Source organism: Motacilla alba, chromosome 1A, assembly GCF_015832195.1.
Source record: "Motacilla alba alba isolate MOTALB_02 chromosome 1A, Motacilla_alba_V1.0_pri, whole genome shotgun sequence".
In the NCBI taxonomy this organism is placed as follows: Eukaryota; Metazoa; Chordata; class Aves; order Passeriformes; family Motacillidae; genus Motacilla; species Motacilla alba.
Window position 1 is genome coordinate 31,905,066 of NC_052031.1, and position 27,602 is coordinate 31,932,667.

The window sequence follows — 27,602 nt, forward strand, 5'->3', positions numbered from 1 at the left end:
TTTTGTGAAGCTGTTTTTTGTTGCATTGTAATGGTTACTTATCCTTCCTGCCCTGAGATTATAAAAAAACATAATCATAAACATATAGCATCAGATTTTAAAAATTAAATAGAATTTTTATGAAGCACGAATCAAAGTCTTCTGGACTGATCTATGTTCATCTATAATGATGATCCCTTTTGAGCTATTTTTACAGAAATGGGTGAGTTCTGTGAAAATTTAGGATGTAGCTAAACACACTTTGACAAGACTGAAAAGTTAAATTTTATCATATTCACATTTAAAATATCATCCTCGGCAGACAGATTAAGAGCTGTTTCAGTGTCTGGTAACACAATTGTACAATTACTGTACAATTACTACCACAGTTGTGGTAGTCATAGCGAGCAAAATTTCTTAATGGTACACCTGGAAATTGCACATATTGATAAGTGCAAGCCAATTTGCTCTTAGTGTGAACAAGTTTGAGAATGATGATGACAATTGCTCAAAACAAAAGTCCATACACCTTATTAATTTCCAAGAGTTAGTTTTGGTTGTGCATTTCGGTGACTTTTTAAAAATAATGTAATATCAACACCGTTGATATTAAAAAGCACCATATAACAATAATAACAATATCAATGTAATATTAATACCAGTTGATATTAAAAACCATATCAAAACCAAAATCCATATACCTTATTAATTTTCCAGAGTCAGTTTTAGGTGTGTTGGTTGCGCATTTTGGTGACTTTTTAAAAATCATGTAATAGCAACACAGTACAAGCCAATACAGGCCTTCTCTTCACCCCTCTCCATGCTGTCACAGCTTATGCTTACTCAGCTCACCTCCTCTCTGACATCATTGTCCCAGTTCAAGTTCTGTCTGTGATGGTAAGCTTGTTCTTCATTTTTACTCCTCTCCTGTATTATCAAGGGCAACACATACTCTCATTACACCTTTATAGGCCAATGAGTCAATTTATGGAGACACCTGAATCAACAGAAGCACAGACAGAATATATGAAATTTTAATGTCATAGTTTTATCATGAGACAATATTTTTAAAGTACTTACACTAGTCTTCAAATGCACATCCTGCTTATTCTAAAGTAAACTCAAACCAGCTTACTTGAATTGTCTCTAGAGTGTAAAAGCAGCTTTCCCACTTGCCCTCAAAGAGGCCCTCAAAGAGACAAAGAGGTGGACAAGAAATGATGGAAAGAGGCTTTCCTGCACAAACTGAAGCTGAAGGCTCTTGGGCTGTCACAGATCAGGAGGGAAGAGCAAATGATCAAGAAAAATGGTTTTGCTCCTAGGAGTGTAAAAAGTTAAGCTATCTCATCCAGTCCAAACTAAAAGTAGACAAGTACAGTGGTTTTCTAGTATACGGAAATCCAGACCTTCAGATGTTTTCTTGAATAAAAGCAACACTAAGTTATGCCAAGCAAATTACTGTAATAGGCTGTTGGATCCAGCTAAATCTAAATGAAGTTTGTGTGTATGTCCTGGGCACATCCTGGAGGATCATATTCCAGTATTCCTGCTTGAATCAACAAAATATGCAAATGGCTGAGGAGATGGAAATTCACAATTTTCTCAGAAAAAAATAATGCCGGATCCTACCAAATACCAAATAATACAGGATCCTCCCAAAAGGACCAAGATGCAGAAGTGTGGATGACAACAGGTTGGACACATTTAGTTTAAAGAAACCACAGCCTCATCCTCAGTTTAATTGCTTCTAGCCTCAAGCACCTTTTCACACCGGATATTTTTCTATATATTCGGCCCAAGTGAAAGGTGAGGAGAGTTTCTATGAGGCCTACAAGGATAATGCACTGAAAATGACATCTCAAGGGGTAAAAATGTATGCAGCAAAACTTTGCCATAGCGGTCTCTCTCCTGTCACACTGCTGGGTCCTGTGGTCTGCGAGAACAGCACACCTTCCTTGTGCACGGCCAAGCCCTTCAGCCAAAGTACTCTGGCACTGCAATACAGTCAAGGGAAGCTCTCTAAAAGGTAGAAAACTGTGTCCCTTCATATGCAAATATTAACTGTAAAATAAAAAACATAAGTATGAGCACAAAAGCTGCAGGACAGTGATAGCAGTGCGTTGTGACTCTGACTTTCGTCCACTTCAAAGACCAGGTCCCACTGCTGGTGCAAAGGCCAGGCCTCTCCAGCAGCTGTGCTCCAGGACAGGGAGGCTTGGGATAAAGGGGGGCAACACCAGGGCCTGGTGGATGTGGCAGCTCTGACCCAGAGCTCTTTGAAACCACTTCTGCTCAATCATCACCTCAGGAAAAAAAAAAAAAAAAGAGAAAAAGAAAAAAAATTGCAAAATGTTTTATGCATTTGTTTGGAGATCCTTGCAAATTCAGAAGGAAATAATTTAATTTTACAGAGTTCACTGTCAATCAGTGATTTTTTTATTACATTATAGGTTTAAGATTATTCCAAATGTCAACAGTGAAATAATTTTGTCAATATCTGAACAAGGCATGAGTCTGACCTATACTGACTGATCATCCCCTGAAGTACTTCACTGGAAATCACTTTCCCATGTACTATTACAAGAAGCACTTTGATCCCATTCCAGAAGGTGAAAGAGGCTTTTTGTGCAACAGGTTCCAGGATGACTGGATTGTATGTAGGCACCACAATTTGCCATTGTTTCACTATACTCCTGCATGCACACAGCAAGGGACAACACTGACATTCATAAAAACAAATGTACTTTTTTTACTCTGTGAAAAATTCTCTAATCACCAAAAGCTCCTGCAGCTTCTGATGGAATGCCAAAGCAGCAATTCAAGAATTTTTCAATTTCTAAAACTTCTCTGTGTCTGAGATATTTTGATCAAAATTTTTATTTCTCAGTCAAAATGTTTTATTTTTCCTTTTACAAATGCACTGACACTCTACTTTGAAAGTTCTTTGCTTTACAAGATTGTGTGAATATATTTTCAGGTTACAATAAGTCTAAGCAGATTCCATAGTAACAGAAATGTTGTATTCTAAAGGAGATTTAGAAAAGGAAAGCAGAAACCACATATATAAAATGTACAGTATTAAAATACGCCTTTATGTCATTTTGTGTGCCATGTATAAAAAAATATACCTTCAATGAGATATTTCCTTAATGGTCGTCATTCCTACACTTATATGTTTGTGCATGTAAAATGTGAAGTTGTTCTAATGCATTTGGCATATTGCTGCATTTTCTGCTGGAATGCAGTGATACTTAGTTAATGAATTGAATGTGAATTTATTCATAGTTTAGATAGCCAAACAGTAAAAATATGCTGAAACAATTTTACTTGTGCCAACAACATTTAGCTCTGCAACTTGCCTGTTGGCTGTATTAGGTCCTGCTATAAATCTCACCATTGTCTCCTTCTACTTAAGCACCAATTATTTTCCTTGAATAGCAGTCTATTTTTAGCACAAAATGTGCAAATCTCACAAATTCTAACTTCTACATAGTGTTTAGATTTCATGTATCTCCCACACCTAGTGCTTAAAGCCTCTATTATGAATCACCCTTTTAAAACCATGGCTCTTGAATTACATTGTTGATATGCTTTGTGCACAATTAATGCACTTAATTTTATCTCTTGCCTTCAAAACCAAACAGTCCTTTTAGCAACCACACAGGAGAAAATTTGGATTCATTCTGATGTGCAAATCAAATACAGGAATTGGTAACAGTTTTGACATATCAGACAACCACGGCTAAAACCATCATACCTTTGAAATTAGTTTCTGTGTTTAAAATTCCTAAAGGAAGAACATTTTTGAAGACACATACAAATGCTAACTAATTCACAGCAATCTAAAATAGGATGGGGTTTTGTGTAGAAAAAAAGCCTTGAATTAAGGAAAAGGAAAATAATTTTATCTTGTGGAAAATGGGTAATTATTGCTTACATTAATAACTGATCAGATCATTAAAAAGCTTATTTTTCAGACATTCTTATTTCAAGTCCTAAGCCATTAGAATTTAACATATATTTAAGCATATGTTAAACACATGATTAATCAATAAGATTACAATTTATTAAAATTATTATGTTTTACATTAACATTACATTTGTTAATGTAAAAGATAATTTTAATATTTCTATATAAATATGTGAATATTGCTATATAAATATTGTAAATATATTCTATTTACAATATATTTTTTAATTCTTTCATATGTTATTTGAAGTCATTCCTCAGAAAATTAAAAACAAAAAGGAATGATCTCCAATATTTAAAAAATTCAAAATTGGAGAAAATGGAAGACACTGGCTTTTCTCCACTGTCATTAAATTAGGAATACTCCTGGGACACCCTTTGTTAATCTCACTGAACTTTTTTATCATCATTCCCTTATATTTACATCTATCATCTTTCTGACTTAATCTGTCCAGGATGCCTGATTGTAGATGTAGTACATGAAGGGGAGAAGGTAAAAGAAAAACTGTGCAGGTAGTTTTATACACATTGAAAAAGTATCCATTCCTTTTTCAAGAGTCTTTTTCTCTCATACGAAAGATAATTTTGGTTAAACTAATTACTAAAATTGTAGAAAAAAAATGTAACAGTCTGATTAAATTTACTGAATAAAAAACCCACACATTTTTAAACATTGGCTATTTTTTTATCACAATAAAATGTGTCATTGCAATAATAGCTAGTAATGTCAATTCCATCTAGCTGAAACAAGAGTTTACCTTGACTATGTTCAGCATCTGTGAATGAGGTAGGTGAGGCACAGACTGGATTAGGAACAGGATTCAAACCCACCGTGCAGTCATAGTTTTATATCTGGGACAGAAATGGGTATCTTAATCACACACTATGTCTCTCAGTCTGTAAAATTTATCCTGCATTTTCTTTCTGTCTTTAAAAAAATGTATATTCTTATCTGCTTCTGTCCATCATTCAACTCATGCTTTCTTGGGCTCCCCCAATTTTGGTCCCTACTGAATTTTTGTTCCTGTATCTTTCCCTCATGTTTACCTTACAGAGGCCCTGCTTTGTCTTGTTTAACTTTAGTCTACAGTTATTTTTGCTCCCTTGGATGTCTTACTGAAATGTTTAAAAGAGGCTTGAAATGACCAACTTCCATACAGTAAAAAAAAAAAAAGGATAGGGAAAAAAATCAGCAGCGCAAGCACTAGTAATAGTGGTAGCACTTTTGCTCCACTTTGACTTCACAAAAAGCATATTCAGCTAGTTAAATTAGCTCTACTAGGGTTTCCATCAGATTTCTCAACCAAAAGTGAAATTATCTATGTTTTCGTAACAGTATGTGTGAACACTACATAGAAAATGCACTCATTGTTTCCATTCTAGTATGTCAAACTCTGTGTCTAGTGCAGCTTCAAACTGAAAAGGAAGCTCACGCAGCCACCAGTGGCTGTAAACTCACCACAGACCACTGGACAGGGGAATCTGAAGCCCTCTTTTCCCTCTCCACAAATTCCCAAATGTGGTGCAGGTGGTTGTCCCAGTTCTGACCATGACTGGGTTCATTGTACAGTATGTGGGAGGGGGCATGGCCAGGACCCGGGGCTTCTCCTGTGCCACCTCGTGTCCCTGCCGGTGATGGGGGAAGGGGAGCCTCTCCCTGGGACAGAAGGACAACCTTCTGGCTAGCTAAGGGAGGCAGAGAGAGCAGTGGTGTGGTGCTGGTTCTGAGCTGGAAGGAGTGGTAGTGGTGGTGTGGCTGTGGCCAGGTGGAGCTCGGTGAGCAGTTTTGCATGTGAATCACTCTCTTTTGAGCACTTCTGTTATTAACATTGTTGCTGTTACTGTCCATTTTCTCAGCTCATTGCTGTTTTCAGTAAATTCTTCTTATCTCAACCATGATCTTCACCTTTTGGGCTTCCAGTTCTTCTCTCCAGCCATGCTGCAGGAGAGGTGGGGGCTTGGAAGGGAGAACAAGTGAGCAGCATCTAGTTTGTGTTGTGGTGCATTACTGTTCTATATATTAATTAAGTTTATGTTTGGTATGTTCTGTACACTCCCTGTTACTTGGTTCTGTCCTGGTTCTCCCTTCTCACCCATGACATGTCAATCCCCCTGTCTCCGCCCCTGTTGTTGGGTGTTCTTGCTGAGTCACTCCCCTGATCCCTCCCTGGCCCTTTGTCTGTCACTCAGTGGCCCCACCTCTTCTTCTGGAAGCTTCTGCCTTAGCTCTTGAGTGATTGGTTCAGAGCTCAGGATCCCTCCCCCAAATCAATCCCATTGGTCCTTCCCAATGTCATTCCCTCATCTTTCCACGCCCCCCCGTTTCCCATTGGTCACAGAATTGGCTCCGCCTCACTTCCTCCACCCTTATAAGCCCTTCCACACTCGCTTTCTGGGCTTTGCCCCGTTGGCTTCCTTGGAGCTGTGTGCGTCTGGACTGAGCGCCTGGACAGAGTCGGCTCTCATTTTCTCTTGCCGTTGCTGCTGCTTGCCATTCCAGCTAGGTGCCATCCAGATCCTCCAAGGTTTGGGAGAGTGCCCCCCGGTGCTGGCTGTGTCAGGGCTAGGAAACTCACGCAGCCACCAGTGGCTGTAAGCTCACCACAGACCACTGGACAGGGGAATCTGAAGCCCTCTTTTCCCTCTCCACAAATTCCCAAATGCGGTGCAGGTGGTGGTGTGGTCCAGTTCTGACCATGACTGGGTTCATTGTACAGTATGTGGGAGGGGGCATGGCCAGGACCCGGGGCTTCTCCTGTGCCACCTCGTGTCCCTGCCGGTGATGGGGGAAGGGGAGCCTCTCCCTGGGACAGAAGGACAACCTTCTGGCTAGCTAAGGGAGGCAGAGAGAGCAGTGGTGTGGTGCTGGTTCTGAGCTGGAAGGAGTGGTAGTGGTGGTGTGGCTGTGGCCAGGTGGAGCTCGGTGAGCAGTTTTGCATGTGAATCACTCTCTTTTGAGCACTTCTGTTATTAACATTGTTGCTGTTACTGTCCATTTTCTTAGCTCATTGCTGTTTTCAGTAAATTCTTCTTATCTCAACCATGATCTTCACCTTTTGGGCTTCCAGTTCTTCTCTCCAGCCATGCTGCAGGAGTGATGGGGTTGTAGAAGGGAGAGCAAGTGAGCAGCATGGGGTTTGGAGTCTCAGTGAGAGCACTGAATTTGGAAGTACCACTCTTAAACTGTGGCGGCGGTCTTGAAATAAAATAAAAAGTGGTGGAGTGAATTATTCTGTATTACCTATGAGTGAGACTTGTAGCTGTCTGTTATTTTTACAGAATTTATTGTGTACAGAAGTTTCTACTACTGAGACACAGAGCTTCTCACATCCCCAAAAAGCAAGATACATTTTAGGATTTGTAAGCCAAGTCTACTAATTTACTTGAAAACAACTGAGAGCTTAAGCTTTATGTTCTATGGGGAATCAATAGAATAATCAGTTTACACAGTTTGTTATCTGCAGCCCCCTTGCTCAATCTGTGCTGCTATACACTCTATTAATTGCGTCCTTTTTTAAGATCAACAAAAAACATGTTTACAAAAATTAATCCATTAGCAATGACGTCAGCAAGGTGGAAGGCCCACTGATAGCTGAAAGTCGTGCCACCTCAGCTAGCTTTACAATATCTTGCATTCACTTACATCACAAGCAGTAAGATATAAATCTGTATTACAAATGCTTGGGTTTTATTACAGAAGGTAGGTCATTCATCACTACCCCCAGTGCTCTTTCTGTTTACCAGATGGTTTAAAATGTAAAGATTCTCAGGCACTCTCTAGAACTTTGAAATAATTCCTTGCCTGCTGATAAAGCTTGGGGAAAAAAAACCCAGATTTAACACTAACGTGCATTTTCCAAGAATATGAGTTAAGTTTCAGATAGTGTTTCATTACGAAAAACAATTGTTTCATGTCAAGCACTGGTAGTCCTAGAATGAGTCATACTCTTGTCCCTCCTTGGCAATTCTTAAAGCTCTGCTTCAAATGGCACATTGTATGCTTTGCTGTCTTTATTTGTAGCACCTAATACCTGTCTAGTATCCGTTTCTGTACCACAAATAAACTGAGCTCAGGAATAGGAGATCTTTCATTGAGTAACTGCAGTTATGCAACACAAACTGGCATGGGTGGCTCCTGGCAAAGTAAGCTGTTGATGGTCCTGCTACAGCCTGATGAAAAATTAATGCAGTTTTCCAGCACCATGGATTGAGAAATATTTTCCCAAAAATTTTCATGAAAATATAATTTCTGTATCAATTCAATTTTGGAACAGAGATAACTTTCAGATGGTAAAACACTGTTCTTATCTGTTAAGCCCTGGTGTGTGTGGAGTGGGAACTTGTCAAAGTTCTTTCTAAACTTGGAGATTCTAACCAAGAAATTTACTCCTGAAGCGGCTGGAAACCTTCTTCTTGTTGTTCAGTTAAGTTTTCTCTCATTAAATGTAGCCATTAGATCCACAGCTCCTACTAACATTTATGTTTTACTTACTTCCCTCTCCTCCTGGAATTTCACATTCCAACTCCTAGAGAAGCCATAAATGTCATCACAGTCACTCTGAGCTCCTGGGTGTTCTTTCATATTCAATATGATTTTTGTATTATAATTTTGCTTTTATTTCAATATCATTCTCACTGATAATCCTGACAAAATACTTAGCTTTGCACTACCATGTCTCCATAACAGCCTTCCTTCTATTTTTTTTTTTTTGCAGCGCACATATCTAAATAGCACTTTTTAGTGCTGTTTGTAACAGCTACATGCTAGTAGATTCTATGTGCTAATTAGCTAATAATGCCTAATAGCTTATAATAGCTTATAACTTAACCGGCAGCCTAAGATATGCTGCTGGCGTTAGTCACACAGTGTGGCTGGGTGGAATGACTAGGGCACAGGCAGGGGGCCAAGGTACGCAATTGCAGGCGTTACACTTATACCGGCTAGATCCGCAAGAACAAACTCTTGTTTTCAAGTGTTTGTAACCAGCACCCCAGCCCTAAATTCCCACACTATTTTGATCCTTTGAAATCTCCATACAGACATGAATGAAGACACAGAGATACCTGGTCATGTAATGCAATATGTGGCCTTCTTTTTTTTTTTTTTTTTTTTTTTTTTTTTTTTTTTTTTTTTTGGTGTGTGTGAAATGCCAAGCAACAGGTTGCACTGTTTGTACAGGGTCAGGCAAGAGCGACTGAAACAAACACAACAAGCCATCCGTTGGTTTCTGCGAAGGCCTGGAAAAGCTAATGCGAGTCACACAGACTATTTGAACCCGCCACGGTATTTGCACAACACCACAGACGGTATCATCATAGGAATTACGGTGACCCAAACCACTCATCCGGCAGCGAGGCGTGAGGGATGTAATTATGCAGGCGCTCCAATGAAGGCACTGAGGGAAATGTCGCCTGCCCGCCTCCCCCGGGCCGGGGTGGGGGGAACCCGACGAGCCGGAGGACCTCCCGGCCGCGAGGGGCCGCTGTCCCGCCCGGGCCCGCTCCGGCCCCCGCCCCGCGGCCTCTGGGAAGGGTGGGGCCGCGGCCGCCCCCTGCAGGCGTCACTCCCAGCATGCAGCGCGGCGCGCTCCTGCCCCTGCCGCCGCTGCCGCTGCCGGGCGGAGAAGATGGCGGAGGGAGGCGCGGCGGATCTGGAGACCCAGCGCACGGACGTCGCGGCGCTGCTCAAAACCGCCCTCCGCAAGGGCGACACCTGGTGAGGGAGGAGCGGGGGGGCTCGGGTGGACCGGCGCGGGCGGCGTCCTCCCGCCCCCGGGGCCGCTTAGCTGCCGGAGGGACCGACCTCCTTCCCCTCGGCCCCCCCCCACCCGCTCCCGGGGGCGGCTCGACGTCTCTCCCGCTGCCGCGAAGGTGGAGGCGGGTGACAAGGGCAGGGAGGCAGTGCCGTACCACCCGCTTCCCGCCGCTCGGTTCCCGCAGCTCCTGGCAGGCGGGGAGCGGCCGCCTGGGTGCGGCGGGGCCTCGGCCTGGCCCGGGCGGCGGGGAGGCACCGAGGTCAGCGCCCTGAGGGGAGGGCAGGCAGGCAGCGGCGCCGCTGCTGGGGCAGGCTGCCGGGTGGCAGCTCCGGATGGCGGGCCTGGAGCCCGCGCGGGGCTTGTTTTGGCCGCGCGAGGAGTGTTGAGGTGGGGGAGAAGAGCTCTGTTAGCAGGCTTTTCTTCCATTATCTAGGCTGAAATGGCCCCGGCGTTACCTTCACGTTACCAGAAATTATATCTGTACTCTGGCCTAGGTGCCCTGATACCCGTCCGTGGCTGTGACAAGCCTTGAGTTTAAATTTTGTTGTCACTGTAAACGTGTTCGTTTCTTAAGAAAGAGTCCCTGAAGGTGCGAACGGACCCCTGTGATACCTTTTCGACAACGAACGTTTGAAAAATATGTTGTCAGTTGTAAAATATTCCTTAGTATGTCATGCAGATAGTCAACAGAATAATCCATGGTTGAATAAGCACCTCTTTTTGCATGTATTTGGTAATTGAGCTTCTATAGTTGTAGTTCTGTGAGGCTGGGAAATGGAACCTTTTTTTAGGAGGAGAAAAAATAAGGAACTGACACTTTTTCCCCGACTCAACCTCTTCATCTCTTCCTGTGTGAAACTGTAACCCAAAGACAAAGGCTGAAGCATTAACTTACAGAAAATTAACTATGAATACACAGAAGTAGAACTAGCCCACCTCATTTCAGCTGTCATCACTCACTGTTCCAGTTCTATAAAAGACTATATTTAACAGTGTTGATACTGCAGCATGTGTCAGAAGCATACATTCTAATGCATTATTCAAATACTGCTGAGTGTATGTTCAGTTTTGGCATACGAGCAGACTGCTCTTGAAACTGGAAAAGTGTAAAAAAATAGAAAAAGGAAATGAATTCAGATGGTAGTGTTGAAAATGACCAGCAGTAGTAAAAGCGTGCTCAGGCTTGATGTCTTTCAAGACTGTTTTTTATGGTTCTGTTGGGTAAGTCCCAGTTACTAAAACAATGTTTCAGGCAGTTAATATTGTTCAAAGTGATAGTACTTTTATGACTAGTTGACAGCATGACCGAAACAGCAAGTTTACTGTGCTGTTTACTTTTTTTAGTACATTCGATATTTTAATACAGAAGAATCAGTTTTGTGGGAAAAGCTTCTAAATGCTCTCTGAAAATATATCTAGCTGTGACTGACACTGATATAAGTCAAGTGTTTTAAAACTGAATAAGCTACAGCAAAGTCCCATTAAGTTTTACTCGTGAACTGTTAAATCAAGCTACGCAAATGTTTATGCTTGTGCATTCATAGGATTTATAGTTTGACTGTGCAGCTATCTTCACAAATTAAATGGCACCTTTTTGGTCCAAATGATTTTGTAGAGGTATTTTGTAAATGGCTTTTTGATCTTCTGGGACATCAGTAAGGAAACAACAGTTAAGGTGCTGTAAGCCATGATTCAAAATTGCATTGATTCAGCAGTAAATACTGCTGAAAAAAATTTCAGGAGTGCCATACCAGCCTGTTCTGTTTGAGCTTTAAAACACTCAAATGCAGTCCTTTTAAAAATACTGGCTTGTACATCAAAAGTCTTTTTCATGCTCTTCAGAATATAGAATTGAGAGAACAATAAGCTACAGATGGAAAGTATAAAGCTTTGGGGGTTTTCTCTAAGAAAAAAGTAACTAAAGAATAGAGCAAAGAGGGGCAAATCTTAGAAGCATCTATGAAGTGGCTGATGGTTTGTTCTTCATGTACACTGCAGAGAGAAAAATAAAATTCACTTGAAATGCAACGGTTTTAGAGTTAGGTATTGGAAGAGAAATTGCTAGAACTAGAAACTGGTTTAACAGGTGGTTTAGTAAGCTGTAGAGTTCGTTCCATTAGATGTTTTTAAAGGTAGCTTGGGTAGCTTGGTATGCATGAAGCTATATTGCTTCAGTGGACATACAAGGTTAGTGTCTTTTAACTGCTTCAGCTGCAAGGACAAGATATTGGGCTAGTTTTTCCCAGTGAGCTTTTTTACATTCTTTATGGCCAGTTAATAAATTATTAAACTCTGAGAGATTGAGGATTCTTCGTCTCTCCATTTATCCTATTTTTCCAAACATACATTTAATAAAAATCAGATTTTTCCAAGAATGAACTTCCTTTGTTTATCAGTTCATTTGAATAATGTTGTTATTTTTTATGTCTACTTTTTTGTCTAATTTGTTGTTATTTATATGTCTACTTTTGTTAGTAAAGTCATTATAAAAACTACACTTCTGTTCCACAGAACTTGAATTAATGTAAGTTTTACTTCTTGCAGTATTGTCCAAAGGATCTTCAAGTTCTGTGGTTCTTAATCTCTAGAGGAAAAGAAAAATGCTGCATTTCATTCTATGTCTCACAGTTTTAGCATCCGATACAATTACATGTCAGTATTTTGAAATTCGACTGGTACTTGACAAGTGAGGAGAATTTATTGCGTGAGGAGATTTTACCCTCTCATTTAGAGTGACAAAAATTACTGGTTGTTTCAGCTGCAGACAAATCTGAACTCACTCAGTGTCTTCTACTCTCAAATTGAAGAGCTGCTGATGTTCATCAGATTTTTGGGCACAGTGTAATTTGTGTGACCAACTGGTCTTGATGATGTCATTTTATGTTTTTGTAGCTGCAGTGATATTCTTGAGAACCTTGCCAAGTTTTTCTGGTTTTACAATATCACGGAAGTACAGTTGTCAATACTGAAAGTTATTGATCTTGCAACAGTTTTGTCATAGAGGGGAAGACTGTCAGTTTTTCTATGTGACTTCTTGGATGATTTCTCTGTAATTTCTTCCCCATGTTAAAGTGTGATTTCTTGATTTTACCTTTAAAATCACCTTCTGCCCTTATTTCCCTGTAGTTCCTGTTCTTTTGTGGCTTAGTCAGAAATGTTGTCTCAGTAGCTAGGATATGACATTACAAATGCTTTCACACTCTTCCACATATTGTCCCTCCATGGTCTAGGATATGTAATCACATTTCTCACCTTTAGGTATCACCTGCCAGTAAATGTTTTACTTTAAGTGCATGATAGTGACTTAAAAATAGCTAACAGCTCAGCAATCAGTTTTACCACATTTTCTCTGTCTGCCTTCCAGAGTTTCTCTACTGTCCTTCTTTCATCTGTTGCTTGCCATAACAATTTGTGAGCTGATGAGAATATAGAAGTTACTTGGATAAGAATTAGGCAGTTACAGTGGACAAAAACTATCACACAGAGTTTATTTAGTGGCTAAGGGATGCAAATCAAATGCAGTCATTAGATGTTTGAATAAGGAATCCCAAGTAGCAGTACAAATACGTACTGTATACAGAATATATTAGTGAAACCATTCTACTGTCCAGTATGACAGAAGGTCACTCATTCATTTAGAATGAATTCATACATCTCAAAATCTAATAGGGAAAGCAGAAGCCTTGTCTTGCAGAGAAGAGCTTGGAGAACCTTTGTCTGTTTTGCTAGAATTTTGAGTTGTGAAATAGTTACATAAGAGGAAAATGTCTTCTAGGATAAGGATTTCTAGACAAGCAGATAAAGATTTAAGACACTATGTAAACTGAAGCTAGTCAGGTTTAGGCCAGAAGGAAGATGTTGATTTTCAGCCCTGTTAGCCAGTGAATTTTGGTGCCAGTCATCACTTCACAAGAGTGATGATATAGATTCTTAATCTCTTCTTGGTTTTTAAGACTTGCAAATTAGTAAAACCTCAGAAGTATAGTATTTTTATTTTTCAGATGTGTCTGATACACATCACTTCTGAAATTCTGCTGAGTCTAGGTAGAGTACTGTTATGCGGTACGTTTCTTGGATGATGAAAAAAATGTTCTTTTCTTAATCTGTGGGAATTTCATTGCCTTTCCAATTGTAATACTTGGTCACTGAAGAGAGTAAGTAAAAATGAGGTGGGTAAAAATTCTTCCCAATGAGTGATCAATAGATATGATAAGTTCAGCCTTAAGGGATTTTTCCTCCAGAAAGTGAACATTACGTTCTCCACTGAACATAAAAGCATTTTAATTCTGGCTGCAGTGAAAACTCAGGAATCTTGATGAACAGGGCTACGTCTGTAGCCCTGCTTAATAATCCTGTGCCCATCATTGATGATAGCCTTGATGCTGAAGTGCTAGGCTTTAGCACTGTGGTCTTCAAAGAACATGCTGAGCTGGAAGGGACTCACAAAGATCCTCAGCCCTGCCCAGGACGTCCCCAAGAGTCAGGCCATGTACCTTTTTCTCAGTACTGTCCTCTCAGTGTTTTCCACATTTCATCATCCATCATTATTGCTTTGTACATGAACAGAACCTAGATTGAATGTTAATGGAAGATTTTACTTGATTTCACTGAGGGCATGATGAGATCCCTAGATATGGACCTGCACTTCAGTAATATTTGGAATGATATTCTAAATTATTTTGATAACTTCATAAAATGAGAAACAAGGAACACTATGTCAGTGTTCCAAGGATAGATTAAGAGTTGGATGGGTTTTTATTTTTAAATGAGGTTTAAGTTGCTGATTTTGACTTTTAAGCCTTGTGGTTGAAGTTGGGTGTTAGGTTTCTCTCACTGCATAAGGAATGGTGCTGCATGTGACCAGTAGTTTACAAAGATTTTAATTTTTCTGGACAATATTTAGAGTGGGGATGAGTAGATGTGTTTTTCTTCTGTTAATTGACTAGATGAGGTGAGAGCATGTTAAAATCATGTTTATTCCAGGATTTTGCCTGAAAATTGATTTGTTAGATTATTTTTTAATGAAAAGTCTTTACTTTAATGGAAAATTTCTAAGGGTATACAAAGCACTTACGTGGTTCTTAATGTAATGTTCACACTGAAATTTTAACATAAAATTGCACTCCACTAATTTTGGCTGAATCATACTTTTCCATTGGCCTCATGGTTGGAGAGGCCTCTTCAGCCTGTGGATGAAGAATGTGCTGCTTAGGCTACTGTAGCACATTATGGCAGTGGAGCATATTGTGAGCTGTAGTGAGAATTTGATTCGTTGATATGAAATCTTGGTGCATTTTGTTGAGCTAAACACTTATTTCTAAAGAGGAATGTGGAATACTTGGATGGATTTCTTAAAAGTGGGAGGTAAGACTTTTTTAAGTCTTTGACGTCTGCACTTTTTTCTTGTGGATTTACCTATATTTTGAATAAAAAGATGCTATGGTTTGTGTAATAGGGTAGAATAATTATCACCATTTTGAACTTTAAGAACTCATTAATTCTGGAAGAAAATTCAATTTAAAGACATCTGTTAGTTTTGAGTGTATTTGGTCAAGCAATTTTATCACCTTTATCAAAGTAGAAATACAGATACAAACCCTTTCTTATGTTTTTATTTTTATAGTTGCAGTTGTGCAAGAACAAAAATCAGATGCTGTGCCTTTAAGCAGGAGTCCTAATTTGCTTTCTGCAAAACAGTTGTTCCACTTTGTCCTCTGTATTGCTTAATCTGTACTCATGCACAGTGAGGAGAGTAAAAAAAAAAATCCTCACCTATCTCTCTGGACAGTTTGCACAGTTTTACTGTTAAAAGTGAAATAGCTTCTGTTCAGAAGATATGATGTCCCTGCAGAAAACAGAGCAGAATGAGTGTCTCTCTGTGAAATGTCTTTATTGCATATTAAAGTTTTCTGGTTTGATTTTGAATTCAAAAACCTGAAGTATTAGTCATTATAAATAAATCTAGGTTACATGTTGTTTAATTCTGTCTGTATATAATGGTCACAAGAATTCAGAAACTTTTGACAGCAGTGGGAAGTACCAAGATCTTAGTCATACTTTTCAGATATTTTTCTGTCAACTTGGATGTTAAGGTAAGGAATTAATGTTGTTGTACTTGTGTAATGTTTCTATTATGTTAATTAGGTTTATTGAGTCAAAATATGTAGTAAATCACAGGTGAACTTGAATTACATCAAAAGTTTCAAACCATGTGAGAATTTTAGGAATCAGTAAGCTTCCTGCTAGTACTTTCTTTTGTTCAGTGAACAGTATCCATGTAGTCATGCAGCTGCGAGATTTTAAAACTTCCATAAACTTAAAATTGATTTTTATTATTTGTTGAGTTTTTAAGAAATAAAGGTGTATTTCAAGTGTATTTCAAATAGCTTCAGATTTTTGTACTTGTAAGTTAATGTGCAAAGGCTGTAAGTAATCCTGTTTTGGGCTGCCTTGAGTCTCTGCAGTTGATCATTTGAACATAAATAAGGATGAGACCCACTTTTATTGGGTTTGCATGGCAAGTGTTGGTGGTGGGTTTGCTACAGGGGTGGCTTTTAGGAGAAGCTGCCAGAAGCTTCCCCTGTGTCTTACAGAGCCAGTGCCAGCCGGCTCCAGATGGACTGACCACTGGCCAAGGCCAAATATCCCAAATTGAAGGGGACCCATAGGGGACATTGAATCCAACTTCCTGCTCTTTGCAGGACTGCCTAAAGCTAAACCATATGGCTAAGAGTGTCTTCCAGGTGATCCTTGAACTGACCAGCTTGGTCTGTGACCACTTCCCTGGGGAGCCTATTCCAGTGACCAGGCACCCTCTCAGGCTTTTCATGATGTGGAGTATGAACTTCCCGTGTTGCAGCTTCATTCCATTATCTGACATTCCAGAGGACTCTAGAGTATAAATTTTCCCTTGTATATGATAATCCACTTCAGACAGGCAAGAAACATTTTATAGAAGAGAACAGATATATCTTATAAAGCAATCTGGAGCTCTACTCAGAAGTAAATACTGGGTAATGAAGACTTGAACTGAGAATATTTCACACGTTCTGTAGTTTTTAATTCTACTTGCACAGAGAAAATTTTAAGTATACATAATATAACTAAGAAAACACTCCTAAAGCTAAATAAACTGTACAGATACTTCTGATATGGAATTTTCAGTATTAACAATATTTGAGTGTAATTTTCAGCAAATGGTACATGCATGGTTTTGCTTTTTTTAGGTAAAGGTTTGGGTCTATTCCAGTGTTCTATGTTATCAACCTGTTGACTCTAAGTGACTTGGTTGTACTATTTTCTTCAAACAGTTACTGATTTATTTGAAATACCTATAATTGTCAGGTATCTGCTGTTTTAGAGTTAATCAGTTCATTTGGCTGTGCAGTTGTTTTAGTTTCTAAGGTTTGCCCCCCAAAGCAGAATATCTAGAAATTTGTGACTGTTCTTGAATTCAATCTTTAGTCAGATCCTCCAGATTTCTTTTACCTCAGAAGATGGGTTGGTTATCCTGCCCACTAGCTAAACTGATGTCATGCCAGAGAGCAAAATTTCTGTTTCTTGAAATCTTGATTCCATCAGATAACAAACATTTCTTAATCATAATTCTAAAAAACAGATAGGCCATACATTTTAACTTTGGTGGGGAGTTCTGGGGTAGCCTTCTTGGTCAGGTCCACAGTTCAAAAAACTACTGTAGCGTTAGACTCATTTGGAGCTCCTTCCTGCATTAGGCAATAGTAACAAAAATAAAGGCAAAACATTTTCAGCAGTACCAAGCTGAATATACATTTGGTCTGTATTTTAGTAATGCATGGTGTTCTATTTTTGTATCTGGGACAGCACACATTACAGGGTAGGGTATCTGGTCCGAGTGCATACCCCAAGTTTTTAATATTTTTTTCTTTAAAAAGGGATCAAATATCATTTAACAAATGAAGATTTAGCAGAGGTAGTTCTGATTACTTGAGCTTCCTCTTAAATTACTGGACGTCCCTCATAGGTAATACTTAGTTTTCAGGTGGTTGATTGTGTCACGGATATTATAACACTGATGAAAAGCTAAGTTGCCTTCCAGTGGTTTGCTTTCTCTTGTGCAGATGAGTAGTCTTGTTGATCTTGATGAGAATGCTATATTGAATGTGTTTTTAGAGTCAAAAGCTGTAAGTTATAAATCTCTGATTATTACTTTCCCCATTAATGCTAAGAAGTCTGGATTTTAGCTACAGAAGTGCTTTAGCAGGTTGATTGATTTGCCTTAAACTGAGCAGGGTGTAATTGTGCTCCTTTTTTTTTTTTCCCCTTGCCTGGCATAATCTTTAGTGTGGCATATCCTTCGTGCATAAAATGAGGATAGTGTATGGCATTTGTATGCAAATTTCTGGTTTCCCTAATCTTACTGGAAAAGTAGAATTCCATCTCTTGATTAAGGGCAAGTTCTTGTAGTGGGGTGTTCTGGTTTTGGCCTGGATAGAGTTAGTTTTTCCACGAACTGGTGAGGTAATAGAGCCTGGAGCCCAGCCCTGGGCATGTCCAGGTTATTGTGCTCTACCACCCCCAGGGGTGGCAGTCAAAGGCTTCTGCTTGGGAGAAGAGAGGAGTTGCTTCAGGATGAGAAAAGGCATGGCAGGAGGGGGAAAACCATCCACCACTGTTCATTGTCCCCCAGGATGAGGATTTTTCGTGTAAATCACCCTCTTTTTACTCTTTATACAATTCTGTTATTAATATTGCTGTTGTTACTGTTTCTTTTTCTTATCTCATTTCTGTTTCCAGTAAATTGTTATTATCTCAGCCTGTAATCTCTGCTTTTTGTGGGGTGAGGGAAGGGGAGCAGTTTATGGTTTTGGTTTTTTTAATTCAGAGTGCTAAATTGGGGAATACCATTCTTAAACCAGGATAAGAGAGAAGATTACAGCTACTGTGACTGTGTTCAATAGTAACTCAAAATAGCTTTTCTCACCTGTACCAGATTTCTGTGGAAGCGAAAGAGGCAGAATGTTCATTAAAACACCTAATATGTATAAAAACATAAATATACATGTAACATGCACATACATGCCTATAGCCGGTAATTTGCTGTAGGAATTCACATCTATAGTGTCTGCTAGCATTTTTCAAAATATCTATGTGCATTTTTTTTTTTTCTTGGCAAAATAAATTTACTGAACTTTTCCATTTAATGAATGTTACCTCTACTTTGTGGTAAAGGAACTTGACTGTGCTGTTTAGTTGTTGTCATACTTACATACTTGCATGATTTATAAGTGGCCTTTCAGCTTCCTTTATACAAGAAATATTAAGCTCTTATTTGAGCCTGAAAAGATTGCTAAATGCAAAATTCCTAAATGTGAAGGGAAATGATGAAAGATTTTTTGCACTTCGTATTAGGAAACAGCAATGTTACAACATTTCTGTTAAGGAGGACCCTAAAGAGATACCGCACTGAAAATTTTGCTTGATGGCAAAACTAATTGGATATGGAAGAAGAAAACTGATGAAGTGTTGAAAGAGATAATGCGGAATATTTAAAATCTAGAACAGTGGACCCCAAGCTTTCTCACACTGTTAAATTTTAATATCAAAAATTTGTATTAATCACTCCGTTACTGGGGTGTGATAAGACATTTAACACAAAGCATTTGAAAAGTAAAATGATTCTCCAGGAGCAGTAATTTCTTAAGCATTAATTAAAGGCAGTTTGCCTGTATGATAGTTTATCTTCTGTGTAAAATTATACCTTTTTTTCTTAAGATTGATAGTTCATTCAAATTTAGGTCATGAAAGTAGAGGCCAATGGGACAAGGCTAGCAGTTTTGTCGGTGACTGCATTCATAACCACACACAGTTACAGCTCTTATGGAATAGAGCTGGATGGCCACAGCAGAAGAGAAAGGGGAGAATGCTGTTGGCCTATGTTCTTGACAATGAAAACTTAGTGTATAAAGGCAAGGGCATGTCAGATTAATCAAATTCAGTTTCATCCTACCATAGTAGCAAAAGATTTGGAACAGACAAGGCAGCAGATTATGAATATTTTTAGGAAGGAGAAGTATTGCATATGGTATCTTAAAAAATAAATACAAATTTGAGTGTCACTGATAAAATTTGGTATCTTGATCTTAAAGAAATTCTGGACAAAAAGGTACAAAATGTAGGTATCACTGGACTTTGTAGAAGCCAGACTGTGACAACAGTTTAATCTGGATAAGAATACTGTAGAGCTGAGATTCGAGATATAATCTCTTTATATAAAGTGTGATGTTGATAATTATTTGTAGGAGGAACATCTAGTGCTCTGTCAAAAGCAGAGCATTTACTGTTTGTGTTGATATTAACTCAGAGGAAGAAACACGCTCTCTGGTTCTTGACAAGGCATCAGAGTCCTGAAGTTTGCACTTGAATATTATAAATAAAACTCCAGCAGTAGACAGTTCTTTACTGAAAGTTCTCTCTCACTTTTTTAAAGGGCTGTCTGATTATAGAGATTTAACTTGAATCTCCTGAATTTGAAAATCAGAACAGGAATTAAAGGTGACAGTCGTTCATGCTAAAAAGGGAAATGGTTTTTTTCCAACTTGTCATTTTTCAGCCTCTGATACAGGTTTTTGGCAGTCTGGTAAAACTGTACCTGGCACTGTTAGTGAGATCTTTAATTGACCCCAGGTAAATCATCACTGGTAGGAGATGCTGATAATGGTTTGCAGAACAGAGAGAAAAGCATGGTCATTTTACAAGGCTGATGAATGCTGATGCATTATCATGAATGAGTTAGGAAGTAGTAGAATGCCAGTAATTAATATTATTTATCTTCTTCCTTTTAAGGTATCTAGTGGATAGTCGCTGGTTCAAACAGTGGAAAAAATATGTTGGTTTTGACAGCTGGGACAAATACCAGATGGGAGATCAGAATGTGTACCCTGGTCCTATTGATAACTCTGGACTTCTCAAAGGTAACTGCCTCTCACTGTGAAATAAGCCTATAGTACATCAAGTGTGAAATTGTCACAGGTAGTTCATTTTTTGAAGTTGGCAGTGTAAAGGAACCTCAGCATAACATAAAGGGAAAAATTTTGGTTTCTTTTCTGACCATGACAAGGGAACTGGAATAGATTTCCTTAATAAATCACAATTTTATAAATGCAGTTATTGGAACTTCCTTGTAATAGTAACAAAATATGTAATAATATAGAAGTTCCTGGCTTATGATGAAATTTTGGGCTGTCTTGAGAAGTGAAAATTAGTCAAGTTGACAAAAAGGTGGCTTGAGTTTGCTATGATTTCCCTTTTTTTGATAGCTTAACCAAATTGGTTGATTTAAAATAAGATTTTTAAGTTGAACTCTAAAACTTACTTCTGTAAATAAGCCAGAAAACCCTTACTTTAGTTCTGGAACAATTGAAGAAGTGCTATTATTCGGTTCAGTGACTTAAGTTGTATGAAATGATAGAGGATAATTTCCTATTTTCTTTATGGTCTTGTAAAGACATTGAACTCTGTCACTGCTTTGATTACTCAGGTCCAACTGACTTCTGCTGAACTGTAGCCAGATTTGTGAACAGAGGTCTCGGAATACTTTTCCACATATTTTAATCTTCACATCAAATTCTGTATTTAATGTCCAGTATCAAAATACCATTAAATATGTTAATATTTAATCTAGCAGATACAAAATTGAGCAGATAATCGGTTTTCTTCTTTGCAATTACAAGTAATGTAATAATACTGCTTGTTCTGTTGGCACATAGGGTAATACTAGTTTTGCCAACTTCACAGGGTTGATGATGAACTCTTGGCTTTCTTAATTCAAAACTTCTGTAATTAGTATCTCATTATTTTACAAATTGAATGTCACAGATGATTGTGCCTTTTATAAAACTTGTTGTTCCATGTTCTATTAATCGTCATTGTGAATGATTATGTCTGACACTGATCAGTACCTTTGTAGAAGGTACTGTATTGTCATATACATCTGTATGTTCTCTTCCATTCAGAAGCTTTAAGGTCTTTTTTCTCCAGGTGAGTGTTGTGTTTTGTTTTCTGAAATGTGAGGATTTAGTTATTGAAGTAAATCTTGCCGTGAGGCAGGCATGTTCAGGTGATACGTCTCAGCTGACATCAGATGTAGCAACACCTTTTTATCCTCAGCAAGGTAGCATCAGCTTGTTCTCTCTCTTGTGTCTTCCCCTTCAAAAATAGTTTTGATTTCTAGTTGTGCCAAACACTGTTAGTTCATCTGTACCATTTATAACTTAATCTACATACCTGTTCAGCTTAAAATTACTGTTGTTATGGAGGCTTATTTAGGGTTAGCAGTCCAAGTTAGAAGTCATTTTAGCCATTTTCCTAAAAGCTTCTGAAAACCTATATTCTGTTGTTTTGACACTACCAGTGCACCTTTCAAAATAAACAGCATCAGGGTTCTGAACTTCACTTTTTGCTCATTCATGGTTCTAAACTATGGCTCCACAGTGGCAGTGATTCCATGCATCCAGTTACTCTCTGACATCTACTGTTCCTGTGTAAACATAGTTTTAAAATTAAGGGCATTAATGCCCAGCAAATAATAGTTTTCTCTTTCACCCACTGCAAAGCAACAATACTCTATACTAGGTTTTCTATGTAGCATAAACTGACCCTGAAAATTATTGGGTTTTAATTTTGTCTTTGGCACATCTCTAGTTGCTGTCATTCTGCTCTCCTTAAAAATGTGCATCTGATATAAAGAATAAAATAATCTAAAATGGGCATGCTTTCTCAGATATTCTGCAGTGTAATGCAGTGATAAGGAAAACTGTAATTGACTTCACGAAAGACTGATTCCAGGAAACTGAAGCAGTATGTTGTGCTTATATTACTTAAATGCTTCTCCCTTGTTTCCAGAACATTTGGATGAAGTGAGAGCAATGAAAAGTAACAGGTAGAGATTTCAGTTAATCTCAACATGTGCAAAAAAGATCGAATATGATGTAATGCACGTGTCATGTTCAAAAGAAGAGATACATCGTCAAAGCGGGCACAAGGAAGTAGGTATTTAGAGTAGCTGATTGTTTATCATAGAAAACAGTGTTGTATATGAGGGACTGAATTGTCAGAATCAGGCTATCTGTTTGATGGTTCTGGAAAAAATTATGTTAGAAGAAATGTTGTTATTTTAGGAGATAATAGAATCCAAATTACACCTTCTCACTGTATAAGATCAGTGCAGAAATACCATGGGAATCTTGTGAAGAGTTACGTAGACCTGAAGAAGTGCTCATGGATTTCTCCCATCACTCTGCTTCCAGCTACAGTGTGATGCTTCCACATGGAAGACAGGTGCCCTAAATGATTGAAGCTCACAGTAGCTCACATCTGGAATCACCTCTTAGACCTAAAAAGATAGCTGGTAATAATAAGGACTAAATGAAAACTAAAAGCATGCTGCTTACCTTAAGAGATTCCAAGTTGTGCTTCCTCAAGTGCAGCATCTCCCCTTCTCTGCAAAAATTTTGTAGTGACTGTTAACAGAGCACATAAGATCCTTGAAATAGGAGGTTGCACTTTGCTACTTTCCTAGTCTGACTTAGGGTGAATTACTTCAAACTTTGGTTTGAATCTACATTTAACTACTCATTCTCATTTTCAGCTGTGGAAGTATCCATGATGATGTGGGAATATGTGTGAAGGGAGTGGGAGAAATGAATTGGTTTCTCTGAAAGCTAGGGTGGTGTATGATAACAAACTAGGTGCTTATAATTGCGTGGGAATATAAAGTTGTCACTCATACAGTAAAGAATACCACCTGTAACAGGTGTGCTAAGCATAAACTGGATAGTTTACCTACATGGTTTCAGAAGACCTGCTTTGAACACCATAATACTGGTAACATAATTGTAACATAATTGACTCAAAACATTTTGTCTGCTGTTTATGTGAAAAATGTTACATCAAAAACTCAAGTACAGAATTACAGTATTCAAATGAAAATAATCTTTCTCTTATAGATGGTGATTCTCAGTCTCTCAAGGAACATCTCATTGATGAGCTGGACTACATCCTTTTGCCAACTGAAGGCTGGAATAGGCTAGTGAGCTGGTACACACTGATGGAAGGTCAAGAGCCAATTGCACGCAAGGTACTCTTTAACTACCTGCTGGGATTAGTATGATTCAGATGTACTCCTGCAAATATGCAGGAGTTGCACAGGAATTTATTAGCAGACTTTTAAGTCCTGGCCTATGACAATCATATAAAGAGCTCCTGCTTTAGTTGCTTATTGATATCCATTTTTATTCAAAATTTTGAGGCTTAAATGTGTAACACTGAGGCAGGGGGATGCAAAGGACATAATACTTTCTTTTTCTGGAAGTAAATTCTCTTAATAAATATCTCAAGAATAATTTACTTTAGAAGTTGTATGGCTATTAATGCAAATGATTTTGTAATTAGGTAAATAACTCTAAAACTGAAAACTGTTTTGACTATGTAAGTGAAAAGTCAAGCTCTAATAATGTTAACATTGGTGGAGTAATTGGTAGTTTCTTTCTGATAAACACTCTGCTCAGCTGCTCGCTAAGGGAGTTTTATTTCTTTAAGCAAAAAGCTTACCTCAGCGCAAGTAGTAGGCCATGGTATGGTGGATAGTGTGGCCCTCCATTGATGTGAGATACTGAAAATTAGCATCTTTAAATTTTTTTTGTTTGCTCCAAGCTCATAACACCCATATTATTAAACGTGAGAGGACATTTCACCCGTTTATTGATCATACAATCTTTTTTTGTTTGTGTTATTTCTTAAGATTTTCGAATTAGTGGTTACAGTTGCATCCTCACTGGACTGAATTACTTAGTTTTTAAAATATATTTTGGTATATTTATCCTTTTTGTACTGGCTGCTGGGGTGCAGTTTTTCAGTTACAGGGATCTTTATTTTAATTCTTTTTAAATGACTGAAAAAATACTAGGCGTAGAATTTAGTTTTATGATTTCTGGCGTGATACGTCTTCTGTTTCCTTCTTATGACATAAGTATGGTCTAACTGCATGCATGCTGGCTGCTTACTTAAGGTCCACTCTTGAAATAAATGGTAGATATAGCTGTAGGAGAAGTTCTGGGTCTTCAAAATTAATTTGGTCAGTAACAGAAGTTTGTTTTATAATATTTTCACTAATATGATAGAATAGTTGTTTGGTTTTTGGTTTTGTTTTAAAGAGACATCCCTGAAATGTCTGTCATTTTGTCTTGTTCTGTTAGAGCTGAAATCCATTAAAATAACTCTCCTTCTTTAAAGATATATCTGTTACAACTTGGTATTGTTTCTTCTGAGGATGGATTTCAGTAAACTGCATACTCTTCCATCATGGTAAAGTAAAAAGTCTGTAATTTTTTCAGTTTGGGAGGAAAATGGAAGGAGAGAGCAGTGAAATTAGAGTAACTTCCATTCCACTTAGAAGTAGCTAACTGGAAAAATACATGGAGTATGAGTGGCCAGGTAAACTGGCATAGCTTTGTTATTTTCTGCCAGTATGAACAATAGGTATGCTCTTGAGAAGCATATTCCAGTTCAGAATTTTGTTTCTGATGCTTTTGTCATTCATCATTATTTTTTCTGTCCGCCATTATGAGGTGCTTTTTTTTAATAAATGTGGTATTTTACTTTATTTCATCCCATTGTTACATCAGCTATTTTTGAAATGTGGATCCAGATTTTAAATTGATAAAATTTTGTATTTGATCTACATCAAATAATGTTACGACTTCTTGTAATAGGTTGTACTACCACTAGGGTATCAGTTTTTAGTCTTAGAAATGTGTTAGCCACACTGCATTGTTTTGTTTACTGCCACTATTTTGTTGTGACTCTAGTAGCTGAAAACTATTAAGCTGCTCAGATTAAGATGCATTTTTGTTTAAAGGCCATGATTGACAGCCATTAAAGCTAAGGCGAGAAATGAAATAATTCACTAATTTCTTCATTCTTTTCCTGTGGCACATACATGTAAGTTACATTTGTAGAGCAGATAGCAGATCTCTCCTAGCAATTAGCTGGTGGCTTTATTTTAACCGTATTTGTCAGGTGTATCACATATCAGGCTGACGGTTATTTTTGGAGCAGTCTACATGACTATGCAGTTACACTTTGGAAGATCAAAGGGAAAAACATTGAAGAGGTGACCCTGAATATTTTTTTCTACATTTTACTTTTATTAAAAAACATGTCCTGTATATTTAACTATTCCATGATCTATATTTAATAAATGAACATAGAATAAACAACTGTAATGAGTAGGTAAAATTTCAAATGAATGTATTCATTATCAGAATGTAAGTGGAAGATTTGTAGGTTTTGTTTAAAAATGTGATATCCAGATTTTATTAGTGTGTATTATATTTTTGATAAGTACTCTTTAACTGTGGAAACTAGTTCTTGATGTTCTGAGGGAGTAATATACAATGAATATATTTAGAAATAAAAGTACCTTTTGAGTTTTTTTACCTTTTGGTCACGTATCTTTGGATTAAGGTTACATATTTGTGATTTCTGCTTTCTACACTTTGAAAGTCATGGTGTTATACACAGGTAAGACAGTCATCATCATGGAAAAAAATTACTTTCTAGTTTAGTGTATTTCTAAAAAGTTATAGGAGAATTTTAATTCTCTTTTTTTTGCATTTATTAAGTGTCTTATATTACATGAATTTCAGTTTCTTGAAGAGTTCTCAAAAATATCTTGATCCGTGTGTATACAAAAACATATTCAGACTGATATGTGATCCCTTTCTGTTTTTCAGGTCGTTGAACAGGGTATGTTTGTAAAGCACTGCAAAGTAGAAGTATATCTAACAGAATTAAAACTGTGTGAAAATGGAAATATGAACAACGTTGTCACACGAAGATTTAGTAAAGCTGATACAATAGGTATGCACAACTAAAAATATGTGATTAGTACTTATATGTGGTAACAAATTCTGAATAAATGTCTAGATAAAATGATAGATGGCTATTTTGACCATTAAAAAAATGGGAGTAGTTTTGTTTGGGTCAAAATTAAAAGTTAACAAATTGGAATATTGAGGGGGTTTAATACAACTGTAACAATGTAATTGCATGTTTTATTATTTAAGCATCTGTATTAACTTTAGAGGTTTGAGCTTTTAAGAAAGTGAATACTGTGGTGTTGTTTATTGGATTTCATAGTACTTTTTCTTGATTTTTGATGTGTAAGAAGTGTATTTTTTATGTGTTTCATTAACCAACACATTCTAATCATATATATGAAGAGAAGGATATATTACAAAACACTGAAAAGAATTTAATTAAATTAATGCCTAAAGGTGACCTACAAAGGCAGTATTCTTCATGTTGTGAAGTGGCAGGCCAGGCACAATCTTTTACAGTAATTGAATTCTCTATTAAACCTTTAAGTTACCTTTATTTGTATTTTTTTTGACTGCTCATTGAGCATTCTGTCATTGTTTGAAACAGTATTTTGATAAGATACTTGACTTTGAAAATAACAATCAGAACATTTTCAAAGATACTGCTCCTCATTTTTGGTGTATTTTTGCGTGTATATCTGAGATAAGAGTCTTTCAGTTGTCTGTATTTGTGCTTCATGCAGAATTGTATTTTATGCCCTTGGCAGTGTATGTCCAGCCATCACTTTGTTTACATTTGTTGACAGCAGTGTATGTTTTTTAGCTTTTGCTTCTCTTCACATTATGAGCAGTGACTTACCAGCTTTTAATTCTTTGCAGATTGCTTGCTTTAGAAGTAGTCATTTTACTTTGTTGAATTTCAGTATTATAAGTTAGAAAAAGAATCGCCTCTTGTATTAGAATAAAAACTTTAAAGTTGTGAAAATCCTCCTCAAAACAAGATTTGTTGTTAATTTGGCTTTTTGAGATCTGTTTTTA

At 37.8% G+C, this 27,602-nt stretch overlaps 1 protein-coding gene and 1 long non-coding RNA gene across 4 annotated transcripts in view; both read left to right on the forward strand.

The window, feature by feature from the left end:
* The first annotated feature begins 6,354 nt into the window (after positions 1-6,354).
* On the forward strand, positions 6,355-7,171 carry LOC119707850. Its single transcript, XR_005258895.1, has 2 exons — positions 6,355-6,474; positions 6,954-7,171. It is a non-coding gene; the product is annotated as an uncharacterized LOC119707850 (long non-coding RNA).
* Positions 7,172-9,509: 2,338 nt separating this feature from the next.
* Positions 9,510-27,602, forward strand: part of USP15 (ubiquitin specific peptidase 15) — a 57,848-nt gene continuing 39,755 nt past the window's right edge. The window contains exons 1-4 of one of the 3 annotated variants that reach the window (XM_038153395.1): positions 9,510-9,665; positions 20,530-20,657; positions 23,691-23,821; positions 26,478-26,604. In XM_038153395.1, the coding sequence (XP_038009323.1) occupies positions 9,577-9,665; positions 20,530-20,657; positions 23,691-23,821; positions 26,478-26,604 (475 nt within the window). In that variant the 5' untranslated portion in view covers positions 9,510-9,576. Of the gene's footprint in view, positions 9,666-20,529; positions 20,658-22,587; positions 22,731-23,690; positions 23,822-23,861; positions 25,856-26,477; positions 26,605-27,602 lie in introns of those variants that run through there. The other 2 variants (XM_038153396.1, XM_038153397.1) reach the window with 2 other exon arrangements.